Source organism: Nothobranchius furzeri, chromosome 4 (genome assembly GCF_043380555.1).
Source record: "Nothobranchius furzeri strain GRZ-AD chromosome 4, NfurGRZ-RIMD1, whole genome shotgun sequence".
NCBI classification, from domain to species: domain Eukaryota; kingdom Metazoa; phylum Chordata; class Actinopteri; order Cyprinodontiformes; family Nothobranchiidae; genus Nothobranchius; species Nothobranchius furzeri.
The window spans coordinates 60,872,744-60,899,571 of record NC_091744.1 but is presented as its reverse complement, the minus strand read 5'-3'; the positions used below and the strand labels follow the sequence as shown (position 1 = coordinate 60,899,571).

The 26,828-nt window shown below is 41.1% G+C and overlaps 2 protein-coding genes across 4 annotated transcripts in view; one reads left to right on the top strand and one right to left on the bottom strand.

Annotated features, from left to right (window-relative positions):
• tmem117 (transmembrane protein 117) overlaps positions 1-11,881 on the bottom strand; it is a 62,894-nt gene extending 51,013 nt beyond the window's left edge. Inside the window, exons 1-2 of one of the 3 annotated variants that reach the window (XM_054732880.2) lie at positions 11,714-11,881; positions 9,751-10,066 (exon numbers count right to left, since the gene is read on the bottom strand). In XM_054732880.2, the coding sequence (XP_054588855.1) occupies positions 9,751-10,033 (283 nt within the window). In that variant the 5' untranslated portion in view covers positions 10,034-10,066; positions 11,714-11,881. Of the gene's footprint in view, positions 1-9,750; positions 10,067-10,362; positions 10,587-11,713 lie in introns of those variants that run through there. The other 2 variants (XM_054732881.2, XM_070550309.1) reach the window with 2 other exon arrangements.
• A 1,800-nt stretch (positions 11,882-13,681) lies between these two features.
• On the top strand, positions 13,682-26,729 carry twf1a (twinfilin actin-binding protein 1a). The gene is made up of 9 exons (XM_015964073.3): positions 13,682-13,816; positions 14,660-14,740; positions 14,887-15,065; positions 17,205-17,300; positions 17,424-17,528; positions 18,823-18,948; positions 20,585-20,729; positions 20,828-20,949; positions 25,847-26,729. Exons 1-9 carry the CDS (start codon positions 13,792-13,794, stop codon positions 26,009-26,011), a joined length of 1,044 nt encoding a protein of 347 aa, XP_015819559.1. The 5' UTR covers positions 13,682-13,791; the 3' UTR covers positions 26,012-26,729.
• Positions 26,730-26,828: the final 99 nt, after the last annotated feature.

Genomic DNA, 26,828 nt, shown 5'->3' with positions numbered 1-26,828 from the left:
CTTTTGAATATTCTGCAGCCGCTTTTAGCATTCCTCAGATTTTATGTGTCACTGTTTACAGGCCTCCTAAACAGAGTGCATTTTTTATTCAAGAGTTTTCAGAGTTTTTATCAATTTTACACAACTCCTTTGATAGGATTATTTTAGCTGGAGATTTTAATCTGCACACGGATAAACTTTTAGACCCTTTAGTCACAGATTTTTTAAACATCTTGAATTATATGGATTTTACCCAACATGTCACGCAGCCAACTCACAACGGAGGACACGCCCTGGACTTGGTCATCACGTATGGCCTGTCCATATGTGAAATCCACGGCAAATAACAAGCGGAATTAGAAAAGAGCGTTAGACACATTAAGATCAGGACCACTGTAAAGGTCACAGTTGGGTGGCTTTTGTTTTACAGCAGGGTTTTACATGTATAGTCATTTCTATTTAATTTTCACCTTGGCTGCAGGTACAGGCATTTATTCAGTACATTTTTATTTATAGCGCGCCAAATCATGATGAGTCATCTCAAGGCATTTCACAAAGTAAACATTCCAATACAGATCAGTTCTTTAAACCAATCAGTAAAAAAACAAAATCGTAAAGAATCCAGCAAACTGCACTGATTCACTGACAGGTGTCAGTGTCTTTACAGCAATCCTCACACTAAGCAAGCATGTAGCAACAGTGGAGAGGAAAACTCCAAAGAAACCGTCAGAGAATCACACAAATGGCATACCCACACATGTATGAGTATATTTCTGTCGCCACAAGGTTTATTTAATTACGTTTGTCTCATTATAAATGTAACCATTGTGGGATGTGTAAATATTATGTGTGATTAAGATTAAATGGACATGAAACGTTGCGTATGTTTTTTACTGAAGTGAACACTAGGTGGCATCTGAGCATTGCTAATAAATAAAATATATAGAGAGTATTGGAGTAGTGTACAGTTCAGGAGAAGTTCTGCTGATGATGATGGTTCCAAGATTAATGCTCTTTGTATGTTTGACCAGCTCAGTGGCCTAGTGGTAGAGTGTCCGCCCTGAGACTGGGAGATCAGGGTTCGATTCCTGGTCGGGTCATACCAAAGACTTTGGAAAAATGGGACCCAATGCCTCCCTGCTTGACACTCAGCATTAAGGGGGTTGGATTGGGGGGTTAAACCACCAAATGGTTCCCGAGCGCGGCTGTGTCTGCAGCTCACCGCTCCCCCAGGGGATGGGTCAAATGCGGAGAACAAATTTCGCACACACATCAGTGTGTGTGACAACTAATGGGACTTTAACTTTAACTTTAACTTTGGCGCTACTGCTGTAATAAAGTTTATATGGATAAAGTTACTGTCTGCCTGCTTTCTACCAACTAGAAAACCAAGCCCCCACAGTGCAGGTGAAAAATTGAGTCCAACGCGGAAGTGACAAAAATTGCAGTTCCACCCTCATCCGCTAGGGGCTGGTGTCAGAAACGAGCAAATCCTCATTGACTCCCATGTTAAAAATATCAATTTCACAGCAGAAATAAACATGTTAACAGCCTGGTACCAAAACATGTTTTTGGTTTAAATTATCTAGTTTACAACTCTGAGGGGGTGAATTAGTTTTCTCTCTCTTCTGTTTAAGTGTATTAAAAGCCTAAAATTCTGTATAATTAATGAGCATCCGACACACGTGACCGCTGCTCAGACCCACGTGACCACAGAGCTAGCTCCGTGGAAAGGCCTCAGTGGAGCCTCGGTCTGGCCTGGAAACTGTTCCGAGATTTTGATCTCTGTGTTTGTGTAATCTTTTTTGGATATTATTTGTGCAATTGTTGGACAAAATGACTTGCTGTGGCATTAATTGCACTAATAGAGTGTCCAAGGAGTCTCCACTTCATTTTTTTTGGGTATGAAAAATTATATTTGTGTATTTTAGTTCACTGCCGAGCTGAGCTTAGATTTTAACATGTACTGTTTGACCATGAAATTTAAATGTAATAGGGTAAAACCCAGTGCATTTAACATAATGCTGCACTTTAGAAAATGGGTTGAAATATAACATGTTGGTGGAGCTGGGTTCCGACTATCGGCTTGTGGAGCTCTCGGGAGACCGATGTTTTCCACCCAGTTCTCTCCTCCCCGCAGCTCAGCGCATCTCTGTCTGATCGCGGCTTCTGTCTGCTGTGCGGCTGGCTTGTGGAGCTCTCGGGAGACCTCTGTGTTCCACCCGGTTTTACCCAGCGGTCAGCCCGGCGTATCTCTGACTCAGAAGCTCTGGTGTTGTGCACAGTTAACTCCGGTTGTAGCTAGGTTGCTACCTCCGTTAGCTTAGCTCCCACCTCCGCGTTAGCTAATTAGCTTGTAGCTAGTTTGATCGGGTGTCGTCAGTTGATCCCAGCCTTACAGCCCCACAATCAGCTCCACATTTCTTCCCTTTTGTGGAATTTTCTGGGCTTGACGGAACCTGTGACACGGTCAAAATGGCGGTGGTGGCCACCTCCCATTTTTCTTCAAAAACGTGTTATTGGAGTCTATGGAAACCCATTGTCCAATATTTAGATGTAGAAAACATAACAGTAAAAAAGTTTATATTTTTTTCCTTCATGAAGCATGATTTGTCATGATTCTGGGCAGGGCATGCTAAAGACTTTAAAATTTGGACCCAATGCCTCGCCAACTGACACTCAGCTGTAAGGGCTTGGATTGGGGGATTAAACCACTAAATAGTTCCCGAGCCCAGCCAATGCTGAATCTCACCGCTCCCTAGGGATGGGTCAAATGCAGAGATGAATTTCACCAGTGTGTGATGATAGCTAATGGGACTTCAACATTGATTTGTTTTATTGTAGTTATAGTTGTTTGGAGTACGTAAAAAAAGGTTTATATGGTCTTGTAGCCCATGCTCTGCAGTCTTGTTAGAGGTGCAGCTTGATATTTATTGATATATAAGGCAAACATTGTGATGCTACATTGTTTTGACCCCTGATTGGGAGATATTTGGACTTAAAGGTAAATGTTTAATGTGTTATTTTAAAATTCCCACCTCTAAAATAATATAACGAATCATAGATTAAATGAAATGAACAACATTACAACCAACGTGCCTCTAAACAAAGTTCATTCAGCCATTGTCTCCAGAGATTGTCCAGGATGTACACAGTCAGCTAAGATGCCAGAATGTCTGTCAGACTGAAATTGATGAAAAAAAAAATCATTTTTATATTATTTCATTTCCAAGTGATCCAAACATTTTATTTAATCTATTATTACATTTATTCCCATTACTCACACTAACCTACGACTCTCTGATGTTATACTCCAACAGCTATGACTTTACAGTGAAAGGCAAATTACAGACCCCAGATGGAGCCCTGTGGGCTATGACAAACATCAGATGAGGAATGATTAGAGCTCCAGGAACTAACAACATGCCTCACACGCTCCAACATACCACACACACACACACACACACACACAAAGCCAATGTCTTGATCTTCAGGTTTAAAAATCAGTCGCATTTTCTAGAATGCTTTGCATCATCAAGGAAACAGTCTACAAAAAATATTATGCTACATGGCTCAAAATTTATCTTTCACTTTACAGTGGAGCATTCTTGGAAAGGCAACAGTGAACATATTATGCTTATTTGGGGACAAGCATGTGCAACAGCGATGAGAAGAGGGAATAATTCATTTCCTGCAAAGTTTGCACATGAAGTCCTTCAGAAGAAGACAATCAGTTAAACACACAAGAGACTGAATGGGAATCTACGGTTTATTCTGTGTTTTGGTTTACAGGGTTCATAATACATTGCCCAGCCTCCTATTGGATAATTACTGCATAGGCGATTATCTTTCAGCTGGCACCAAGTGATTTAACCCCAACTGGTGCAATGAGTCCTTCCATCACTAAACAACCATGAAAGACATGAGTTTGTAGAATGTGTGACTTTTTTGTTTGTGGACACTTTTTTTTTGGCCGGGCAGCATATATAGAAACAATACAACAAAGCAGTATTTAGTGCAGGTGTGTCCAAAGTGCGTTTATGGGCCATTTGAGGCCCTCAAAGTGATTTTTGTGGCCCTCACTAGCGTTTTTAGAATAGTGGAAAAGTCTTTCCAAGAGGCTGTTGATATTAATTCATACATTTTAATATTTTACGTTCAAAATTTTATTGACATATCTATTTTTGGCTTTTTTTGAGCATTCTTAAAAATATATATATATTTCTTGTGGCCCGTGAGGAGTTTTAACTTCATGATTTTGGCTCTCGTCTTGAAAAGTTTTACACACCTGCTTTAGTGGGATTAACTGGGTTAAATAAATGTCAAAACACAGACAATCAAAAGGACTAAATGTTTCAATCTGACTAGAAAAAGGTCTCATCAGTGAGACAATTGCAAACAGATATTTCCCAAACTGACATATCTTTTCATTTGTCTTTTTTAAATGTTTTGAATGCTTTTGGCATCGTCAATGTGACCTTCTACTCTCCTGTTTTATTTAAGATTTATGGCTGCAGAGACCTAAAGATAAACAATCCTTCACCATCATGTTGTACTCCGACCTACACCAGACATTATACCAATGTTCATGTGTTTGACAGATTAAGTAACTTTACTCTGCTGCTGCCTGACTTTTTATTTAATTTTTTTTCAAAAAAAAAAAACTTTCTACACAATTACCATGAAAACACATCTGACAATGCCCTGAGTTTGACTCGCTGACATAATTTTTCCCATTCAAGTTCTTCACTGGTAAGGCTTATGAGTAAAAGTAGCTGCAACCCACCAAGGCCAGTACTCATGTCAAAACCTTCAAATCTGAAGTGTTGTGATTCGTGGCTGCATTCAAACTCTGTAAATCAAACCAGTGAGACCTAAAATATAACACAGTTGCATCATGATGGCCAGTCCTGTCCTGATCTAACAGAAGTCACTGGCTAACCTAGACTCAGCACACATTGCCTCCAGTGACTGAATAAAACAGGTTGTCCCTTGAATCTCAAATGTCACCTCCTTAAGTCATGCACTCTGTCACAAGTTATTCAGCAGCTGCTTGATACAATTTCTATGACGAAGGCAAGGAAAACATAATATGGTGAATGTCTGTCTGCTTTATGACTAAAGAGGACAACAAAAAGGATAAGGAAATTATTTATGCTGCAACAGATTGAATAATTCAGTTGGTATGCGAGGGGTTAAAATACATAGCCAAAAACATCCAACATGCTAAACAGAACGCTATCGTAGGTCACTGTAGTAAGACTGTATATCACGACAGCTTAACTGGTACTGGCATTATCTCTTTTCATGCTAATGAGTGCTATATTCAGTACGTGTGCAATACCCAGATGCACATTTGTGTATCTGATGCTGTGTCTCCTTGGAAACTCAATTTTCTATTTTCATTCATTTTTTGTTGCTGAAAGTTCCAATAATAACGTTCTGCTTTAGTGTATTTACGTGTATTATCTTTAAGTGTATGTGCTGTCTTAATGAGTGAATGTTCCCACTGTGGGATCAAGAAATTCTATTCTATTCTATTCTATTCTATATCCTGACAAATATGTCAAAATTAAAGCCCTATAATTCCTTAAAGAATTAATAATCACCTCATGTCCTGCCAGAGTTCTAAAATCATCAAATGATGGATTTGTGGTCAATTCACTCAAATGTTGAACATATTTTTATGCTCTCATGCAAGACTTCAGGATATTGGACGATCTGTTAGCACTTTAAGCACCGTTTAAGTATTCTTGCTGAATACAAATGAGACAATAACAAAAGCAGAATAAAAACACAAAACCACATTTAGAATTTTATGCATTTAGGCTGATTGTTTTTGTTTTTATCTATATTATCCAGCCTGTAGGATTCTCCAGTGAGAATCTCTCCACAGTGCTGCTTTTACCTGGATTTCAGCAATCACCATCTAAAGTTTTTGAGTCTAAACAAACAGATTCGCACATGGATTCACAAAACACCTCTGCTACAACACATTTACAAACACACTCCACACAAAAACTCATGCCGTCTGTTTGCAGGCATGTGGGAGTGTGTTGGGTGCACCTGGCTGCTGGCTGAGCTGAACTCCTATCCTGAAGCCAACACTGCTGCAGATACAAGGACTTCAGTGTTATGAGTCATGCAAATCAGATAATGTCGGTTGAGTTTTATGTATGTGGTTCTATTTGTGTTAGGTGGAGCATCATCAAAATGCACAAGTAAAAGTTGGGAGGAGCCAACTAAGACATGGTTCCTGTTTCTGAAGCATGGAAACAATTGTATCGTCTATAGACTTGTGTCAGCATAAAGGATCAAAGGTAGGTTAAACATTTATTTAACAAGCAACTTGAAAGGAACAACTGATATCCCTTGACTTGACTTCCTCTAAAGAGTTGTGTCATCATGCACTCAGAGATAATAAGCCCCCTCCTCACTATTAACTCTCTCTTGACCCTCTAATTTCAGTTATTAATGCTTCAACCAGAGCAGCTAAACCAGGACACCCAGTGGGCCCACAAGTGAGACGTGAGAGGGACAGGAAATGAAGTGAATGGGTTCAGCAGGAGACATTACAAGTTACTTTGCAGTTAAAAAAAAAGCTAATTCCTGGTGAGACTGGAGTCATGGCCTTTAGGAGTGAAGAGAGATAAGCTAACAGCACCAAGACAGGAGAGCATGAACAAGTGTGTGACAATGAGGAGAAAGTGTATCAAGAAGGTTGGAGAGGTGGAGAAGTGAGAAAAAAAATCACCAGTCGAAGTGACAAATGTGGTGCTGCAGTGATTTTAAAGTTGTTAGTGGAAAAAAGTACTGACTCAGTTCTAACAGGGCCGAACTCACTGTGTCCATTAAAGCTTGTTTACTTCAATCAAGGAGAAATATGGAATTTGTGATAAACCTGTAATAAATCTTTCATACACATATTTTTAGATTATTAAAAAAACACTAAAATAGCCAAAGTAGAAAAATTACATTTTAGAAAAACTGTTAGTGCTGGTTGTTTCAGAGCAGTACAACAATCATATTATTATATTGTGTAAAAATGAGACATGATGATGTAAGTAGGTTTTAGGCTTGGCAGTCCAATCTGGAAACTAAAGTATTGAATGCTCTGGTGGACTGAAACATTGTGTTTGCTGTATGTAGCGTTAACTAGCTACACCGAAGCTTATAGACAGACACACCACACAGCTTCTGCTTCACATGACACTTTATTTATCCCTGTCAGGGAATCACATAGTCGTCACGCTCCTCGGCAGACTCTGAGCCACACATGCTTTTCACGTCTGCTCCATCTCTCTTCCTTCTCCTGCAGCGCCGGCCCTTGTAGTTAGCCTCGGGCTGATTGGCACCTGGTGCACTGCGTCGGATTCCTTAAAGACCCTCCCCTCCTGCGCACCGCCACACTCCTCCACCGCTTGCTCCAGGCTGGGGTCATCTCCGGTCTAGCCGACTCCCCTTCCCCAGAGCCGGGAAAGTAGTCGCTACTGACCAAGTGAGCCCCCCAGTGCTGGTAGGGTCCAAACCGCAGTGTGGGGGCAGTCTCACCAACCATGCCCAATCTTGCCACTCTTCCAGCACCGAAGGGGTGGGTCCATGCCCAGAGTCCTGCTGTCATGCTGCACCATCATCCCTTCGGGTCCCTCTTCAGCACCGAGAGGTTGAAATCGGCACCAGGGTTGGCCACACTGGTGTCTTATTGCATGCTTGGGCCGCCAGGTGATCCTTGGCCAGTGTCACCACAGCCTTCACGTCTGTGGGGACATGGCACCGGATCCACTCCCTGCTGGTCAGCATCGCCCTCCACGAACTGCTCCAGAACCAGCGCATTCAGCATGTACCGCTCACCTGCTGACTGCCCATGGTGGAGCCATCGACACGCTGTATCCCGGAGCATCGCAGAGCTGCTGTGCAAACGCAAATGGTAGGCCCTGTGTCCCCAGTCTGGCCTCTCGGAATCAACGATAGTCTTCCCCCACCAATCTGGTCCGCCAACAGCTGCAGGATTACCGTCTGCCGCTCCGCCTGATGGTGCTGTCCCTCCATCTGATGTCTACAGCATTCCACCGACTCTCGGCTATGCCGAGCCATCTCTGCTAACATCTGAGCCAGCACCGCAACTGGCGGCGTGGATCATGTTCTGGCTGGTGCATCGTCACGGGCGGCTGTCACAGACTCTGAGTCTCCTCACAGGATCCTCACGTCTGCTCAATCTCTCTTCCTTCTCCTGTAGCATTGGCCCTTGTTGTCAGCCTGGGATCTGCTTAGCAACGGGCTCCCAACAGGCCCTCCCCTCCTGCGCACCGCCACACTGTACTATTGAGTAAATTTATTAAAATGCAAGATATTTTGAATACTTTTCTTTTGAATTGTCCAAGTTTAACTGAAGGTGTGAAACACTGAAATACATATTTTTATATTTATTCCTGATTATAATTGGACATTTCATGCAGGCTGAACATGAAAATAGTCTCCTACTTATCTTCGGCTTTAGCGTCTGATAGAAAATAGACAGAAAAGTGCTTGGTTTAGAAAAGCCTAACAGATCTATGTTACACTGTCAATTAGCATACATGGACTCACCCATATTGACTTACGACAGGGAAGGCTGTTGTTGTTTTGGTGTCTAGGAAGCAGCAGAGAACGTCTCGGCTAGTAGAAGCTAACCATTAGCGTTAGCTACTCCACCACACAGTAGAACATCTACAGGCTTGTGTTATTTGTGGAGATAAAACATCAACGTTGTAGAGCACAATGAGTCAGTGTCAAAGTTGCATTTCTGTTAGCCAATGAGATGTGAGATGTCGCATTATCAGGAAAAAAGACACCAGATCTTTTCGTCTGAAGCTCAACTCTGTTGTGGCTCACTTCTACTTCCTGAAACTGGTGCACCAAAGCTTTGTTTCCCCAGAATCTGACTTACAAGGCATTCATTCCTATTAGAGACCCCTGCAAATGTACTGATTAAACAAGTGATCTACGCCTTTAATTTACCATTTAATAAGAAACTTGTTGATGTGTCAACAATATGAAAACCATCAACAGAATTAAAGAAATAGAAAGAAAATAAATTCATTTCTGTAAAAAAATATAAAAAAAAGATTTTTATTGTGACCTAGAGGTAACTGAAATAGAGGTGGAGCTGTTTGGGCAGTCAGTTTGTATTATGATAGTAATGTGAAATCCTCTTGTGATAACTACTGAAATCAATAAATAAATGGAGTTTTTTTCTACAGATAACCTTGCTCCGAAGTATTAGTTTCTCTCCCAAAACTAATTTATTTGTTTTCTCAATTCCATATTTGATGATTACAAATATTTGTTCTAAAATGGGTTACTGCTTTAGGGACATGCCCACAAATATACATCTTCTGTTTCTCAAAAAATGTCCAGTTGAGCCAATCACGGGCCCAAAACACAAAGAGCTACGTTGCAAGATGGAAGTCCAGCATAAAGAATCTAATGTTGTCACAGCCAGCTTCATCCCTAACATACAAAATGTTTCCTACCATAGTGGTAGAAACGTCATGGCTGGTAGCGAGTCCTATCAATAGCAGAATTCAACAGTCTGAACGGCAGATGTTAAGAAAAACTGCTCAAATGCGAAAGGACTGATTAGGAAATTAAATTTATATTTAACGTCATCACATTTCAGGAATGACATTATAAGGTGCTTCTGACCAACAGCTACAACAAGGGAAACCCAGAAAATAATTCCCCTTCCAGATTAGAGCCATTGTTCTGCACATTCCAGTGTGCATGACTTACCAAAGAGCCGGCGGTGGAATATAAACTTCCCAGCTACTAGGCCAGTAATAATAGCAAGTGTCCAGCATATTACTTTCAGGATATTCCAGCCGAGGCCCGGGTACTTGTTGAACAGGAAGGAGAAGCAGTTGCCCACCACGATGATGTGGGCTTCCGTCTGACTGTGGGAGACAGGGTCCTCGGCAAAGATGAGGAAGTTGAAGAAGGTGACGAGGTAGGCCACAATCAGACGTGACCACGGGTGCTGGAAGTAGTAGCGAAAACAGTTATCTATTTCCATCATGTTGAGCACTCCCGCCCCTCAGCACCGCAACACCTAAAAACCACAGAGAGAGAGAGAAAGTGTATCTTTCAGTCAGATTAAATTACAATCAAATCAGAAGGCTGGATTAAAGAGAAAGCCTCCCTCGGGTTCAGATTAGGTATCTGACCATCAGTCAGAGTGTGTGGAAAAAGATTCCTCTCACTTCAAGCTAATCAGTTTATAAAGAACACTGAAAACAAAATGTGCTTTTTTGTCTTGACTATCTACAATCATGGCACCAGCACAGAAATCAACACAAAATGTTCAAAGATAAACCTTCAATGTGAGTCACTGAAAGGAGTTTTTACCTGAGGATGGAAAAATCCAAAGAGCTATAATGTATGTCGTAGGCTTTTAAAGGCTTATCCTGTCAGATCTGTGTTCTCGTAAAATACAATTACCGTAAAGCTATTAGGTAAGGCCTGTCAAGCATCGCTTCAAAAGCCCTTCTGCCAATTCCCCTCATATTTCAGAATTTAACCCCTATCCTTCCTTATGCTCCAGTCTGTATTTCTCCATAGCTGTCTTGCTGTAGCCTGGACTTCCTAAACAAGCTCACTGCTTTGACATATTTTCCTAAAATACCCCACAGCGGAAATGTGGAATGAGGTAACGGCTCTGGAAATAGCACTGTCACAGAAGAACACCCGGGTAGATATTGAATTACACCTGCACCGAGGTTGTCTTGTCATTAAACGCCACCTTGGGTGATACTATGTCTACTAATTTGGAAATGTTGCCTCCTAGCCAATGACTAGAACCAAAATAATGTCCATTGCATCAGGACTCGAGAACACCCAGTCTCAGGTAGTAAATGGCCTGCATTTTTTTAGTGCCTTCTTAGGGTTCTACAAACCCCCCAAGGCACTTCACAACAAAATCATCCACACATTCACACACTGTGGGGATGAGCTACAATGTAGCTGCAGCTGCCCTAGGGCGCACTGACACAGGCGAGGCCTGCCGAACACTGGTGGCACCGGTCCCTCCGACCACCACTAGTAGGCAAGGCGGGTTAAGTGTCTTGCCCAAGGACACAACAGCAGCATTCTCTGATCAGAGCCAGGATTGAACCTGCAACATTCTGATTACTGGACAACCCGCTCTACCTCCTGAGCTACTGCTGCCCTAGGTATAGAGTAAAATCTAGTTCTATAGAAATATGTATGATGGTATTTATTATCTATTGTTGTGACTGTGTTATTATTATTATTATTATTATTATTATTATTATTATTAATAATTTTCTTCTTTCTTATTCTGTAAGTCTATGTCCTGCCTTGAGGAGTGAGTATATGTGGGAATAATAAAATCTATTCTATTCTATTCTATTCTATTCTATTCTATTATAATCTCTGACCTTAGAAATTGAATTTGGCTTGCCAAAAGCTTCTAAGTGCAGCAGGCAACACTGCACACTAGACGGATCACCTACTTTCATCCAAATCTGGCAAATTCTGCTGAGAGATAAGTCCATTCATCTCCTGGGTAGACGCCAAATGCACTTCAAATGCCATCTAACCCACCCTCCATATCACGGATAACACTGCAGGCTTGCACTGATTTACAACTTAAATGTCAATGCACCCAGTGATGTGGGGCAACAGGAATTCTGGGAGTCGGTATTATTTGTTCATCCCATCATCAGCATCAACGCACCTGCTCCACGTCGTTTTCGCTTCAGTCGACAGCCAGAACTACGCGCCCTGCTCCGACGTAATTCTGCAGCCACATCCAGGCGATCATCCAAAGCAGGAGGCGCCACGATGGGCTTGTAGATCAGGGATTATCCATGCGACCTGTTGTCAGAGCACGACAGTCCCCTAAATCCCCTGTCATGTCCCCAGTACCCCCCTGCCGGACACGGACGGACCGGACTAGACCAGACGGCGACTCCACCTCGCGTCCTGACCCGGTGGAGCTGTCACTGAGGGACCAGAGGAAGCTGGTGGTGCTGCTGGAAACTGGATGGAGATGGTTGGGTCCACACAGCGCGCTCAGCATCATTTTAAAGCTAAATGATCCAACACGTTAACTCACTGGCGTCAAGTTAAAACCAACGAAGCTGTACTGTTTCCAGCTTTTCAAAATAAAGTCGACCTCTGGGTTAAAGAGCGATGAAATAAAAGATTTTAAAAGTGTGCATTAAAACCTAAGTCGTTTAAACAAAGTGTGCATTTTTATGGGACGTGTTATGGTCTAAAAACACTTTGAACGGTTTTCTATTGTGATATTAATAGGCTACACACTCTTTGAAAATATGTCTTATAAAAACAACATGTTGGGGTATTGGTTAGAGACATTACATTACTTAAAAATAGCCTAAATGTAAAATAATAATAATTATAAAAAATAAATAAAATAATAATAATAATAATAATAATAATAATAACATAGGAAAAACAATAAATTTACTGTTTATTTTTATTTAGTTGGGTGTCTTAAGATTTCTTTTTTTTTTTTCAAAATAATCGTTTTCTTGTAAAATTCTTTGAGCAAACATAAAAAAGTTATTGTGGCGCTATAAGTAGGTATAATTTATGCCCGTTTAGACATTTCATCATTATTTTTAACATTACTACTACTACTACTACTACTACTACTACTACTACTACTACTACTACTAATAATAATAATAATAATAATAATAATAATAATAATAATAATAATAACAACAAAAACAATAATATCTGCCCATCCATCCATTGTCTTCCACTCAGTTCAGGTTGCAAGGGCAGTAACCTAATAATTATTATCAGGCTATACATTAGTCTCAAAATATTATTACTAATCTTGGAATAAAAATGTTAGTCGGACAGTTTATGCATGATAACAACCTCACTGTACCTTGTACAGTGACAATAAAAACATTCATTCATTCATATCACATAGGCCTAGATAAACTATATTTTACAGGACTGGGATAATTACACAACATTATGTAAATGTCACGCTTGTATTATTAAAAATGTAAATGACATTATATATATATATATATATATATATATATATATATATATATATATATATATATATATATATATATATATATATATATATATATGAATATATGAATGTGTTATAAAGTGTCAGAGCATTGAGTCCTGAGATCATAGATTGAAAAGTTGCATTAGGGCTAGGGTTAGTGTGTAGGACATATGTATATGGGAAATATCATATATAATATGATAATATGTTCATAGGAACATGATGGAAATATCATATATATACATATATATATGTATATATATGAATGTGTTATAAAGTGTCAGAGCATTGAGTCCTGAGATCATAGATTGAAAAGTTGCATTAGGGCTAGGGTTAGTGTGTAGGTCTACCTGCCCTTTCCTTTATGTCTTTACTGGTGGTTGATCTGCTTGATGCAGAGCTGAGATTCCTTCTGCTAATGATGGGATAACACAAAATGCATTCGTTTAAGAAGGATGAAGAGAAGGCACAAAGAGCCTGGACAGTAATCCACTGGCTGCCAGATGTGACCCAGTTTCATGCCAACTATGATTTGTTGTCATGAGGCTGAAATCTCTCAAAAAATAATGAAATAAAACTCTTAAATCATGATTAGCATAAAAACACTTTCGCCACGTATTTTATTTCATCTTGAAGGGAACGTGAGGTCACGGGTTTGGGGCGGGTCCGGTCGCTGTAGTCTACTTCCTGTTTCTCTTCTCCGGCTTCGCCAGATCAGCTGCTCCGGTCGTCTCAGTCCGAAAGACACTATGTCACATCAAACGGGCATTCAAGGTGCGCAACTATCGTTATGCTGCCAGTACTCGTGGTTTTATCGACTTTCCTGAATTAATGTGTATTTAACAGGATTACTTTTGAGCGCTTGCATCCAGAAGCTTGCGCTAAGTTAGCTAGCCTTTAGCGAGTTAGCTCCGTGCTACTGTGATTTTGCGCTAAATTAGCTAGCTTTTAGCAAGTTCGCTCCGTGCTACTGTGATTTTGCGCTAAGTTTAGCTAGCCTTTAACAAGTTAGCTCCGTGCTACTGTGATTTGTGTCAGCGCTCATGCTCAGTTTGGACCCTGTTGGACTGTTTGGACAGTTTTGTATATATGTCGATGGTTTGGACCCTTTGGGATGAATCTAAGCGTCTCTTTGCCGGTTTATGAGGCATTTCAGAAGCGGGCTTGTTTTTCAAAACCTTTTATTTGCTCTGTTTTAAATGTCACTTGTATTTAGAGTTTTTTTAACATCAAACTGGAGACCTGTAAAGCTAGTTTTAGTTCTGATGGATGGGCAACGCCTTCTTCTTTAACCAACCTGTCACACTGACAGGTTATTGACGGTGGCAATAACTTTTGTTATAATGTTACAAAACATTGTAAATCAGGCGCAGCCTTGTGCTGGTCTGTGTGCATTCACAAATGACTGTTTTTATTTACAAAATATGCAAATGAGAGGAAGTTAGTTTCAGGTCTTTAGGAAAGGAAATTAGTATTTTTAAGCCCTTCTTACCAACTCTAGAAGCTGTGAGTGAAATATTTGCTGCAGCAGCTCTTAAATACCCGTCCCTCTCCTATCCAAGAGCTGTGTTTGTTTAAAAACAATTTCAGACCATGTTTAATGTCTTTCTTTCTCAGCGGGTAATGATGTGAAGGAAATCTTTGCCATTGCCAAAACCGGAGACCGGTATCGAGCCCTTAAGATCGTCATTGAGGATGGTAAGCTTTGTTTACACCTCTGTCTGCCAAGAACCATTAAAACTTTGCATTTGCATAAACATTTGCAAAACTCCTGACATTAGAAATGCCTGCATGACAAATCTGTGCATCACTGACATTTTAGTTTGCACACATCTGGTTTCCAGAGCAGCTGGTTCTAGGCAGCACCAGGAAATCATCAAAGACGTGGGACCAGGAATATGATTCCTTAGTGCTGCCGCTGCTGGAGGATGGTTTACCCTGTTATATTCTGTACCGGCTGGACTCCATTAACAACCAGGGCTACGAATGGATCCTTCTGGCCTGGTCACCGGACCACTCTGCTGTAAGGAAACTTTGCCCAAAAAGGGCTTTAATGAATAGCTCTCCATCTTTTGTGGTGTTTTCACGTGGGTGAGGCCCACCACATCAAAGCAGCTAGTCTTTATGTGCTTTCATACCTTCTTAGCAAACTTTTGAAAACTTAAGATGGCTAAATCATACTTCCTAAATGATTCAGCACTTTGCTTCAAAGCTTCCTCCAGCACCACTCATTTTCTGCATTCAGATTAGAGATCCGGCCAAATACAGCGATTTAAAACTGTTTCTGGTTTTTTACGAAAACCTGGCTAAATAGTCACTGCCTGTTATTGTTTGGTTTCATTGAAACTTGACAAACAACTTGGAAGAGGCTTCCCCAGAGAAGGCCTGACAAATAAACAAAAGTGGTTTCTGTAGCAGTGAAAAGAGAAATGTAGCAGGAAGACACCAAAGATCAGAAGGATGTTCGTAGCTTTCAATCAGGTCAGAACTGAGCTAAGATTTCCATTCTGAGTCATACGACTCATCCTAACATTCCCACCCCCAGCTCAGAGCATTCTGCATCAGGTTCAGGCTTGTCTAGAAGTTGCTAAATAATTTCAGAACCAGTGTTTGCATGCATGCCGCTGCAACCTCAGCTGGACTGGCCTTTTTCCCACTTAAGATGATCCTATCTATGTCGAAGCCTTGGATCATAGAAATAATTAAGAAAATATTGGGAGCTCGTTGTTTTACTGCAGGAAAGAAGGCTGTTTAAAATCAATGAAGAGTCTGAATTGCTAACTTCAACGATGTTCTTGAGGATAGACGAGTACCTTAATGCGGTCAGTGCCTTTTAGTGGGACCAAGATCATTTCCTCACAGACTCCTCGCGTTTAGCCGTCAACCGCAGTGTGTTTGCATCTTATGCCACTGCTGAATGCTAAGGTACTCTATCAAAAACGGATCTACATGTGGACGTTTTTACTTGTTAAGATAATCAGAAGTGTTTGAAGAAGGCATTCTAAAGTTCTTTAGAATACGTCCGAATCGTTCAAAAGAGAGATTTAAGAAAATCTTGATACACTGATATATCGTGATATTTTGTTTTATGATACTGAATCCATTTTTAAAATCAGTCAATAGATTTTGTTTTAAAAGAAAATTTACATGCAAACAATTACTTTATTTTGTATGGTGCAATTCAAACTCTGACTGCTAGGGGGCAGCAGTATTTGCCACCTTCATTCTGACAGTATGTTCTCACCATAAGTCTGAATGTCTTGGAAGCTTCTGAACTGAATTTGCCAAAGTTTAAAGTTGTAAACATCATCTAGAATTCAGTATCGTGACCCATCATATCGTCTCTCCTTTATTGTGATCTATATCATGTTAAAATCTGTATCAGCAGGTCAAAACAGTAAAACAGGTGGAAATCATAACATCCCTTGTTTATATTAAAAACATTTATATATATATATATATATATATATATATATATATATATATATATATATATATATATAAGCTGTTTAGAGTCAACAAGACCACACGCTGGTCTTGGCTGCACTTGTTCTCGATGACATCTCACCAATCACCAGTCTTAAAAGCTGTACTATGCAATTTTTCATATAAAAAAATGTTCTTGAGCCAGTATGTGCTAAGACGACCCTTTACAGGTTAACAAAATGTCACTCAGACCCCCACAGCCCTCTGTGGCCAGAATACCGTACTTGCAACTTCAGAGTGCCGGTTCGGTCCCTGTTTGACTCGGTAAAGAAGATCTAACCTGCCTGTCGCTGCAGGCTGCTGCCAGCACGTTTTTAAAATCATGAACACAGCTAATGAAGGCTGAGGAGACATCTCAGCAGTTAGATTAATGTGTTAAAAAGACGACCGCACAGCGAGGAGTTCAGTTTCACTCTCACTTTTACGATAGTGAGTTAATAACAGACTCTAGTTGGTGCTAAAAGCAAGCTAAAACTTCTAAGTGTGCCTTTATGGAATTCAAATAATTCTCACAACAGACAACAATCAGGAAGGTATCGCACATAGAAACACTTCAAATAGTTAAAAAGGATTTCTTTATTCTTCTGTCAGAAACTATAATAAACACTAAATCAAACATTGGAAATAGAAAGAAATGTTGTCTTCAGCCACTTGTTTATATTCTATTTCTCTACAGGTGCGACATAAAATGCTATATGCTGCTACCAGAGCAACACTGAAGAAAGAGTTTGGAGGAGGCCACATCAAGGATGAGCTCTTCGGCACCACAAAGGTTTGTGACATAGCTGCATGTTAAGTGAAGTGGAATGTTTTCTTTTTAATCCTCAAAGTTCAGAAGTGTCGGTGTTTTTAGGACCAGGTCAGTCATGTTGTTGTTGATCTGCTTCATCTCCAGGAGGAGCTGAACCTCCATGGTTACAGGAAGCACCTGACCTCACAGGCGGCTCCTTTGCCCCTCACTGCTGCAGAGGAGGAACTGAGGCAGATCAAACTCAATGAGGTAATCACAGAGAAGCAATGCAGATTTCAGCCAGAACACCGCAAAGTAGCCGTACACACACACACGCGCACACACACGCACCCCACTGGCTGTGGTTTAGACTTGTGCTCTATTCTGCAACGGAGCAGCACTTCATCGTCTTTACGCTAAGATGGTAGAGGAGAAATGGCTTAGCTCAGCCTGCAGCTGCATTCCTTTTAATCACATCTCCAGTGTGTGAGATGGAAATCCCACCAGAACGCGGGCTGGGAGCCAGCGGCACACCCTCTCAATAGGACGAGGTCAGCAGCAGCGGCGCCTGCAGAGATGCTGATGTTTCGAAACAAGATGATGTCAGAGATGAATCCATCCGCTCCATACAGCTCACACCCGCGCATCTATAAAAAGGCCAATGGTAGATCTCGTTTTGTCTGATTTGGATGAAGCAAAGTTCTTTATGGTTTAAAACATAAATTACAATCACCAAATCTGCATGTAAATGTGGAAGCTGAGCGTTTAGGCAGTGATTGTGCACTGGGAACAGGTGCTTTGCCTTTGTTGTGATACGGAAGTGCAGCGCTGTAATGTGAAATCTCTTCCCCGCTTCTGTTGTTACCAAAACACTGCTGACATGAATGGTTTTCATGCAGCACCAAACACCACAGAAAGAAGGCTTCAGAAGCTTCACTCTCAGAAGTTAAGGGATAAGCCCAAGTAAAGCCCGTCTTCTCTGAGCAACAGTCATTTTCTAATTGCTGCCTTTTCCGTCTGCCACACAAACAGGAGCTTTTATACCATATAAAGTATCACTTTGAGCAGTGCGGTTAGCGTACGGCCACGTGAAAGCAGCACAGTGAAAAGGGAAGTGAACTTTCCGGCGGCTCCATTTGGCCAGCTGTTTAGAGAAGATAATTTACCGTTAATCTGTGCCTCGAAGATAAAAAACAAGTTTTGGATTATTTATTAAACGTCGTCCTTTGGAGGCTGCCTCCTTTTTAACTGAGCTGATGGATGAAAGAAACCTGCAGTCTCTTGGTGTGTGAGCCAGCTGTATCTGAGGCTCGTGTTTCTTTTTGTGGTAAACAGATGTCTAAAAATAGATCCAACATCGGTGTAATCCCCCCAGAATTTCCAGCTCTTCTGGTGATTTCCTGGACACGTCTCGTCACTTCAGATGCAAGCACCTCATCTGTAATCATCACACTTTGGCTTTCAGGCCAAACACCTCTGCTTTCAGGCGACCTCGTACCAACATGAATGATGTGTGACAGTAACACGACCTGGTTTTCTTTTGGTGTCTCTGTGGTGCGTTCAGGTCCAGACGGACATCAGTGTGGACACGAAGCAGCAGACTCTGCAGGGAGTGGCCTTCCCCATCAACAAAGCAGCTGCTGAGGCTCTTGTACATTTTAGGGACAAGAAAATCAACTATGTACAACTGGTGAGTTCTAGGAAAGTGGATCTGAATGTGACTGCTGGACTTTAAAGGAAACAATATTATCCTGTTGGAGAGATTGTGGGTGAGCCATTTTGTAGATGGACACAAATAGGGCTGCACAATATATCGTAAATATATCGTTATCGCGATATCAGCATGCACAATATGCATATCGCAAAGAACAGATAAATATCGCTCAAATGTTTGCACACATGATGCATTCTGTCAATCAAACGAAGTATCATGTTTTTTTTTTTTTTTTTCCCAACAAATCAAATAGAGCTCTTCACCCATTTGGCCAATCGAATGGGTTCTCGTAGGTCAGAGTCCCGCCCCCGAGGCAGACGGCACTTCATTTAGATGGTTAGCAAACACCTGAGCTAGCTTAGTTCTGCTCTTTTTGCTGATTCTGCTTTTCCCGGGATCCACTGATTGCCTTTTCTTTTTCTTTTTCCTTTTCCACACATCTTTAGCTTTTCTTACTTTTATGATTTATTTTTAATTTCTTTGTTTTTGATTAATTTTGTTCCTGAGTTAAGTGTTTATTTACCGCAAGTAATATCGTCATAGCAATATTAATCATTGTTATCGAATATTGCAGGTTTTCCTAATATCGTGCAGCCCTAGACACAAAGCATTAGACATTTTACCCCCAAAAGCCTTTGTTTCTTTGTCCTCATTAAAATTCAGAGTGGAGAGCTCATGGCACCAGATTAGATCAGTGCAAAGGAATAATAGAGGCTTTGTTTTCTGGTAAAACAACTTGGTTTCTATACAATAAGAGATCTTGTCCCGACGATAAAAACAAAAGTTTGTTTACTATTCTAACATGGTTACCTTACTGGTGTAGCTTCTCGGTCATCCAGGACATTTGAATCCTCACAAGATGAATCTGACGTAATGGAGTATAAAAAAGTCCAGTAAATGACTGTTTTAGGTTCATCTTCCTGTTTTTTATTTGTTCCGGACTCTTTACTATCAGCAGTAGCTCAGGAGGTAGAGCGGGTTGTCTGATAATCAGACGGTTGTAGGATCGATCCCAGCTCCCAGAAGAGAATTCTGCTGATGTGTCCTTGGGCAGGACTCTTAACCCGGCTTACCTGCTGGTGGTGGTCGGAGGGGCCGGTGGCTCCTGTGTCCTGTCAGTGAGCCCCAGGGCAGCTGTGGCTACAGTGTAGCTCATCACCATCAGTGTGTGAATGGATGAATGACACACTGTAGTGTAAAGCGCTTTGGAGTCCTCTGACTGAAGGGCGCTAACCAAGTGCGGGTTTATTTTTATTTATATTTATCATTGTCTTCGATGCCCGGACCTAGCTGAGATGCTGAAGTCCACTCAGTGCTGTTGTTGGGGACGGAATAGAATGAGAGGGGTGAAGAATGTGGATTCATCACAATTTCTAGCTACATCTTTGGGATATTATGAAGCTTTATTTCTGTTAGCATTTTTTGTTGTTTAAAAATGCTGATTAAGAACCTTTTAGAATGCCATGTTATAGTTCTACAGAATCTGATCATGCAGAGGAACCTTGGACCTTTAGGTCATTAATTATTAACTCTTACTAATGCATATCCTTGCATAGGGTGGAGACAGTAGTCACGTTTTGCCTGCGTTGAGAATTCTGCTTCCTGTCAACAGAAAATAGAAGATGAGGTGATCTGCTTGTGCAGCACTGAGCCGACAGAGCTGAGAGATCTGCCAAAGAGAATCCCCAAAGATTCTCCCCGTTACCACTTCTTCCTGTACAAACACTCCCATGAAGGGGACTACCTGGAGTCCACAGGTGAGGGTCACTACGTGTGACTTATGATGAAAAGCTCGTTTGATGTTGTCAAAGGCACATCTGCTCATCTGGGTTGTTGGTTTATGCTTCTGTTGTAGTCTTCATTTATTCTATGCCCGGGTACAAGTGCAGCATCCGAGAGAGGATGCTGTACTCCAGCTGCAAAAATAACCTCATCGACATGGTGGAGGACAAACTCAAGCTTGAAGTTGAGAAAAAGGTGAGAAATAAAGATGATATAACAGCACAAAGGTTAAGTGTGACGCAGAGGTGATGTTTATGTTTTATAGTGGACGTTGTTGGGAACTCATTTACCAAATCAGATGTTTTATTTACTGTATATAGCTTGATACTAAAGAATTTTTGAATTATTTTAGCAAATAGATTCATGAGGTGAGTGTTAAACTACAATCAGTGGTACAATCAGTGGTTAAGTCATGAGTTGTTTCAGGACCTTCTGATGTGAGTTTCTAGGTAAACGTTTTAAATCCTTACCCACTAACATGGAGTTTACATTTTTCAGGACTTTTGAGCTAACTGCTAGTCCAGAAGAGCCCAGTGTCTTTAATCAGCTGCTGTCTCCTAAATTTCAAAGCGTTATTAACTTCATTATAGAAAAAATAAGTCTCTCTCACTATCAGAACTTCCAGGTAACTTCACCAGACCTGTGTGGTTTGTGGGTGTCTTCATTACACCAGGCTTGGCCCAAAAGGAGCATTTTCTGGTGTAGCTGAACAGGAATATGTACTGGGAAAAGCTGGACTGGGCAGGACCGGTGGTTGGCTCACGCTGATTGGTTGTAACTTTGTAGGAAAGGACATCGACAGGCGTCAAACAATCAGCATTTGTTAAACTGGAACTTTGGACGAGTTTGTGAATCAGAATGGAAGGAAAAGAAAATAAGCAGCATTGATGCAGCTTTAACTCATCAGTATCTAAACTCCCAACACCAAAAACGCGACAGAAATCTCTCCACAACACTGTAATTCGCTGTGCTTTGTTGTTTCACCAAGCGGTGTGAAAAACTGCACTTTTTCTGGCCATTGAACATCACACATACGCTCTCCCCATCCCCCTCGATGGATGAAATTGTAGTTTACTTTGCTAGAATAAAACTTTTAATGTTATAAGTACTTGTGGCCTTTTGGTGCTGATCACCAACATCACTCAACATGGAAACGGTGGAAATATGCTGATGTCTTATCAAAGTCCTGAAGGAGCGATTTTGTATGAAGACACAATGGCTGAGAGGGCCAAGACAGAGAATTTTCCCTCTCACCTTCCTTCTCCCAGAAATTTCCCAGAACATCTTTAGTGGAAGCCGAAGTGCAGTTCTTCACACCACCATCTGTTCCACATGACACTGTCATTAACATGGAACTCTAGTATTTCAATTCAATTCAATTTTATTTATATAGCGCCAAATCACGACAAGAGTCGTCTCAAGGCACTTCACATAATAAACATTCCAATTCAGGTCAGTTCATTAAGCCACTCAGAAATAATGTTTCCTGTATAAGGAACCCAGCAAATTGCTTTACAGCAATCGTCATACTAAGCAAGCATATAGCGACAGTGGAGAGGAAAACTCCCTTTTAACAGGAAGAAACCTCCAGAGGTTCCTGGATCAGTATAAGCAGCCATCCACCACGACTCACTGGTGATGGAGAAGACAGAGCAGACACACACACACACACACACACACACACACACACACACACACACACACACACACACACACACACACACACACACACACACACACCCCAAGCAATGTGTCCATGGTTACACCGTGATTGCTTAGTAAATATTATATATGGCGAGAGATAAACCTTATTGTATTTATCATAATGAATCTATTGTTAAACGGGTAAACTAGTAGTAGCACATCCATCGTCAAGGAAACAAAAAGTTATTATGAGGAGAGGGAGAAAGTTTAAGTGGTTAGCAGCAGTGTGCTAGCAGCTAGACGATGGCCTCCTCCATGAGGCCACCACAGCTCAGCAGAACATCACCGTAGCTTCCTCTGGGGAGAAAAACACTTAGAGAAAAAATAAAGTTAATAGCTGAAGTAGCAGAAAATGATACAGTTAAAGAGCAGATTGTAGAAGAAAGCAGTAGAGTGTGAAAAGTGGTCAGTGTATCCTCCAGCAGTCTAAGCCTATAGCAGCACAACTACAGAGATAACTCTGGATAACCTAGCCTTTTTAGATGGAGGCATGTTGGAGGCAGGGCAAGGGAGAGCCGTCTTTACCAACTGGACACTCCACCTCCCTCTACTCCCACACTTGTCCAGATCTAGGCTAACATCAGAGTTTAACCATAGGCCCTATCAAATAAAAATGTTTTGAGCCTATTCTTAAAAGTAGACAAGGTGTCTGCCTCATGGACTAAGACTGGGAGCTGATTCCACAGGAGAGGAGACTGATAACTAAAAGATCTGCCTCCCATCCTAATTTTAGATATTCTGGGAACCACCAGTAAACCTGCAGTCTGGGAGTGAAGTGCTTGGTTAGGAACGTATGGAACAATCAGATCACTGATGTATGATGGAGCTTGATTATTAAGAGCTTTATATGTGAGAAAAAGGATCTTAAAATCTATTCTGAATTTAACAGGTAGCCAATGTAGGGAAGCCAAGGCAGGAGAGATATGATCTCTCTTTTTAATTCTCATCAGAACTCTAGCTGCAGCATTTTGGACAAGCTGAAGACTTTTAACTACATTCTGTGGACTTCCTGAGCGTAAAGAATTACAGTAATCCAGTCTTGATGTAATAAATGCATGAACTAGTTTTTCAGCATCCCTCCTGAAAAGGATGATTCTAATCTTAGCAATATTCCGAAGGTGGAAAAAGGAAATCCTACAAACCTGATTAACCTGGGATTTGAATGGCATGTCCTGGTCAAAAATAACACCAAGGTTCCTTACTTTGTTCTCGGAGACTAATTTAATGTCATTCAGGTCAGGTGATTGACTAAGCAATTTCCTTTTCTGGATTTCTGGTCCAAAGATGAGAACTTCCGTCTTGTCTTGATTTAAAAGCAAAAAGTTTAGTCATCCAATTTTTTATGTCCTCAAGACAAGCCTGTAATCTACCCAACCGATTAGGTTCATCAGGGTTAATGGATAGATATAACTGAGTATCGTCAGCATAACAGTAGAAATTTATCCCATGCTGTCTAATGATTTTACCAATTGGGAGCATATATATATAGTAAAAGGAATTGGTCCAAGCACTGAACTCTGTGGTACTCCACAAGTAACCCTGGAGTATGAAGATTTGTCATGTACATTTACAAAATGACATCTATCAGACAGGTAGGATTTAAACCAGCATAGCGCTGTTCCTTTGATCCCTACAACATGTTCAAGTCTTTCTAAAAGAACATTGTGATCTACTGTGTCAAAAGCAGCACTGAGATCTAACAAGACTAGAACAGACACAAGATTCTTATCTGAGGCCATGAGAATATCATTTGTAACTCTCACTAATGCAGTTTCAGTGCTATGATACTCTCTAAAGCCAGACTGAAATTCCTCAAACAGAGCATTAGTGTTTAAATGCTGACATACTTGGATGGCCAATATTTTCTCCAGGACTTTGGATAAAAATGGAAGGTTAGATATTGGTCTATAATTCATTGGGTTATCTGGATCCAGAGAAGGCTTCTTAAGTAAAGGTTTGATTACAGCAACTTAAAATCCTGTGGTACGTATCCATTTACTAAGGATAGATTGATTATATCTAGAATGGGGGCAGTAACCAAAGGAAATGCTTCTTTAAATAATTTGGTTGGGATTGGATCCAAAGTGCAAGTGGAAGGTTTAGATGAAGCTAATATTTTTGATAAATCTGAAAGCTCAACTGGATCAAAACGGTTCAAACGCAGATGAGGTTCTACAGTTACCTCTGATGCTGCCTCACTTACTGAGGAAGAAGAAATCGCATTAGGGCATTTAAAGGCATTAATAATGAAACAACACTTTTGGTGCATCCATCTGCTGTTGGAACCATTCTGATAATTAGCTAGACAATGTCCTCGCGGCATTGCCTGTGATAGTACGCAAGATGGATTTGATCTCGGAGAGGGTCGCCGGACGATGCGGGGATGTTTAGAATGTAAAATTGGCTTCACTGGTGGACATGAATGACCACTCAGAGACTCCAAGGCGGAGAGGAAAATTATCTCTGCCTGCCCTAAACAAAGTCATGTTTATCCTTATCTGACGCCATAGCAGCCTCTAAAGGCTCCCTCAACACACCCCCACGAAAGGAGGAATGCCGACAGATGCTGTGTCCCGACCTTCACCCTCTTCCTTCAGATTGAGACGTCTGTGGGAAACTTCAGTGTGCTCTCTGGTCCTTATTTCTCCCTCCCACCTGTTGGTCTGCAGCTGGTCGATGCGCCGCAGTGGCAGCTCCCATTGGAGGCTTCAGGATCCCGCCCATCCCCGCCTCCCCATCGGACTCTGATGTTGTATCTGTGCTGTTTGTGCTTCCATGTTTAAAGGAGTTTTTTTTTTTTTTTGTATAATAGAGTTACTCCCCGCTGGGGCTAACTCTGCTATGCCTTTTTTTTTACCTACCCTCACTTATCCTCATGTAACACCCTTTTCATCTATCTATTAAGGTAGCGCGACTCATGTTGCGAATGACCGCAGTCACCAATTCTTGTCATGTGTCTTACCCACGTATGTCTGATCTTTGAATTGTGTGTGCTGAAACTCAATTTCGTTTCTCCGTATGTCCTGCACATGTGGTAGAAATGACAATAAATGACTTTGACTTGAATTACTGCCATTTAAAAAATGGCAGTAATCTACAGATTTTAGTATTAAACTTTCACACTTATTCATTTTCATATGAAATGCTATTTAGCAGACATATGAAGACAATCCTGGTGGATTTCTGGGAAAATTCCCTTCATTTGGTGTTATTTATGTTTAGAATAAACCACAGACACCCCTCTAAACAGGAATGTGGAGTTGTGGGAAGGGTTTTAAACATTTGCATCAGCAGTTTAGTTTTGGGGGATGTTTTATGAATGGCAGCGACATACTTGTCACCATCAACAACTCTTGATGCCATCTACTCTATTTTTTCTATTTTGCAGCTGGAAATAGAAAATGGGGACGAGCTGACAGGTGACTTCATGTATGAGGAGGTGCATCCCAAACAGCATGCACATAAGCAGGCGTTTTCCAAGCCCAAAGGCCCCGCCGGGAAGAGGGGTGGCCGCCGAATCACACAGCCCCCCAGAGAAGGAGAAGAAGATTAAACCAACCTCACCACCTGAGCACCACCTTCAACGCGTTCCACAGTGGAACATTCCTGCAATGGGAGGGAAAATCACACATTTGACTAGTTTTCCAAAATTTTCAATCTCAAATTTCCACAAAGTTCCCCAAAAGACCCAGCTATGCACGCCCTGAACAACTGAGCAACATACTTCAGATTCTCTGCTTGTAGCTCACCAAACGGGAGCGTGTCCATACTTCCACACAAGCTGAACACTGGTTTAAAGGAGGCCCAAAGTCGAGGTTGAGGTTTTTATTTTGTTGCCAGATCTGACACCTTAAAAATGCTAGTGCGACGCTGCACCAATAAGATGAAATCCCTAAAGAATCATTCCTTGAGTTAACTTTTTTGTCTTGTGTTAAACGTCTCCTACTGTTTGCACGACGAGGTGCTCCCACGTAGAAAAGATCCTAAAATGTCCCACTTGTGTCTATTTTGTTCATTTTAACTGTGCTTTTTTAAATGGAAAATTAATTCTCTTTTGATATAACTGTGGTTTACATGAGAAAAAAAATCATCTGCTGAGAAACTTATTTTTCTATGCAAGTGCTGTAAGTGTACATAATGTAGCGGCGTGACGCTCCGAGACCGTCGGTGAGAAGGAACGGGCTTCCAACAATATCCCATCTACGTCTGAGACTCCACCGAAGAGGAAGCTCCTGAAACCGGGTCCTGTGGAGAACGGCTGGCCGAGCTGCCGGATAGGAAAGGGAAAACTAACTACATTCACTGATTGTTGCCACATCCACTCATCTACTGATTAATATTAGGCAAACTACCAAGTTCACCTCACGTGA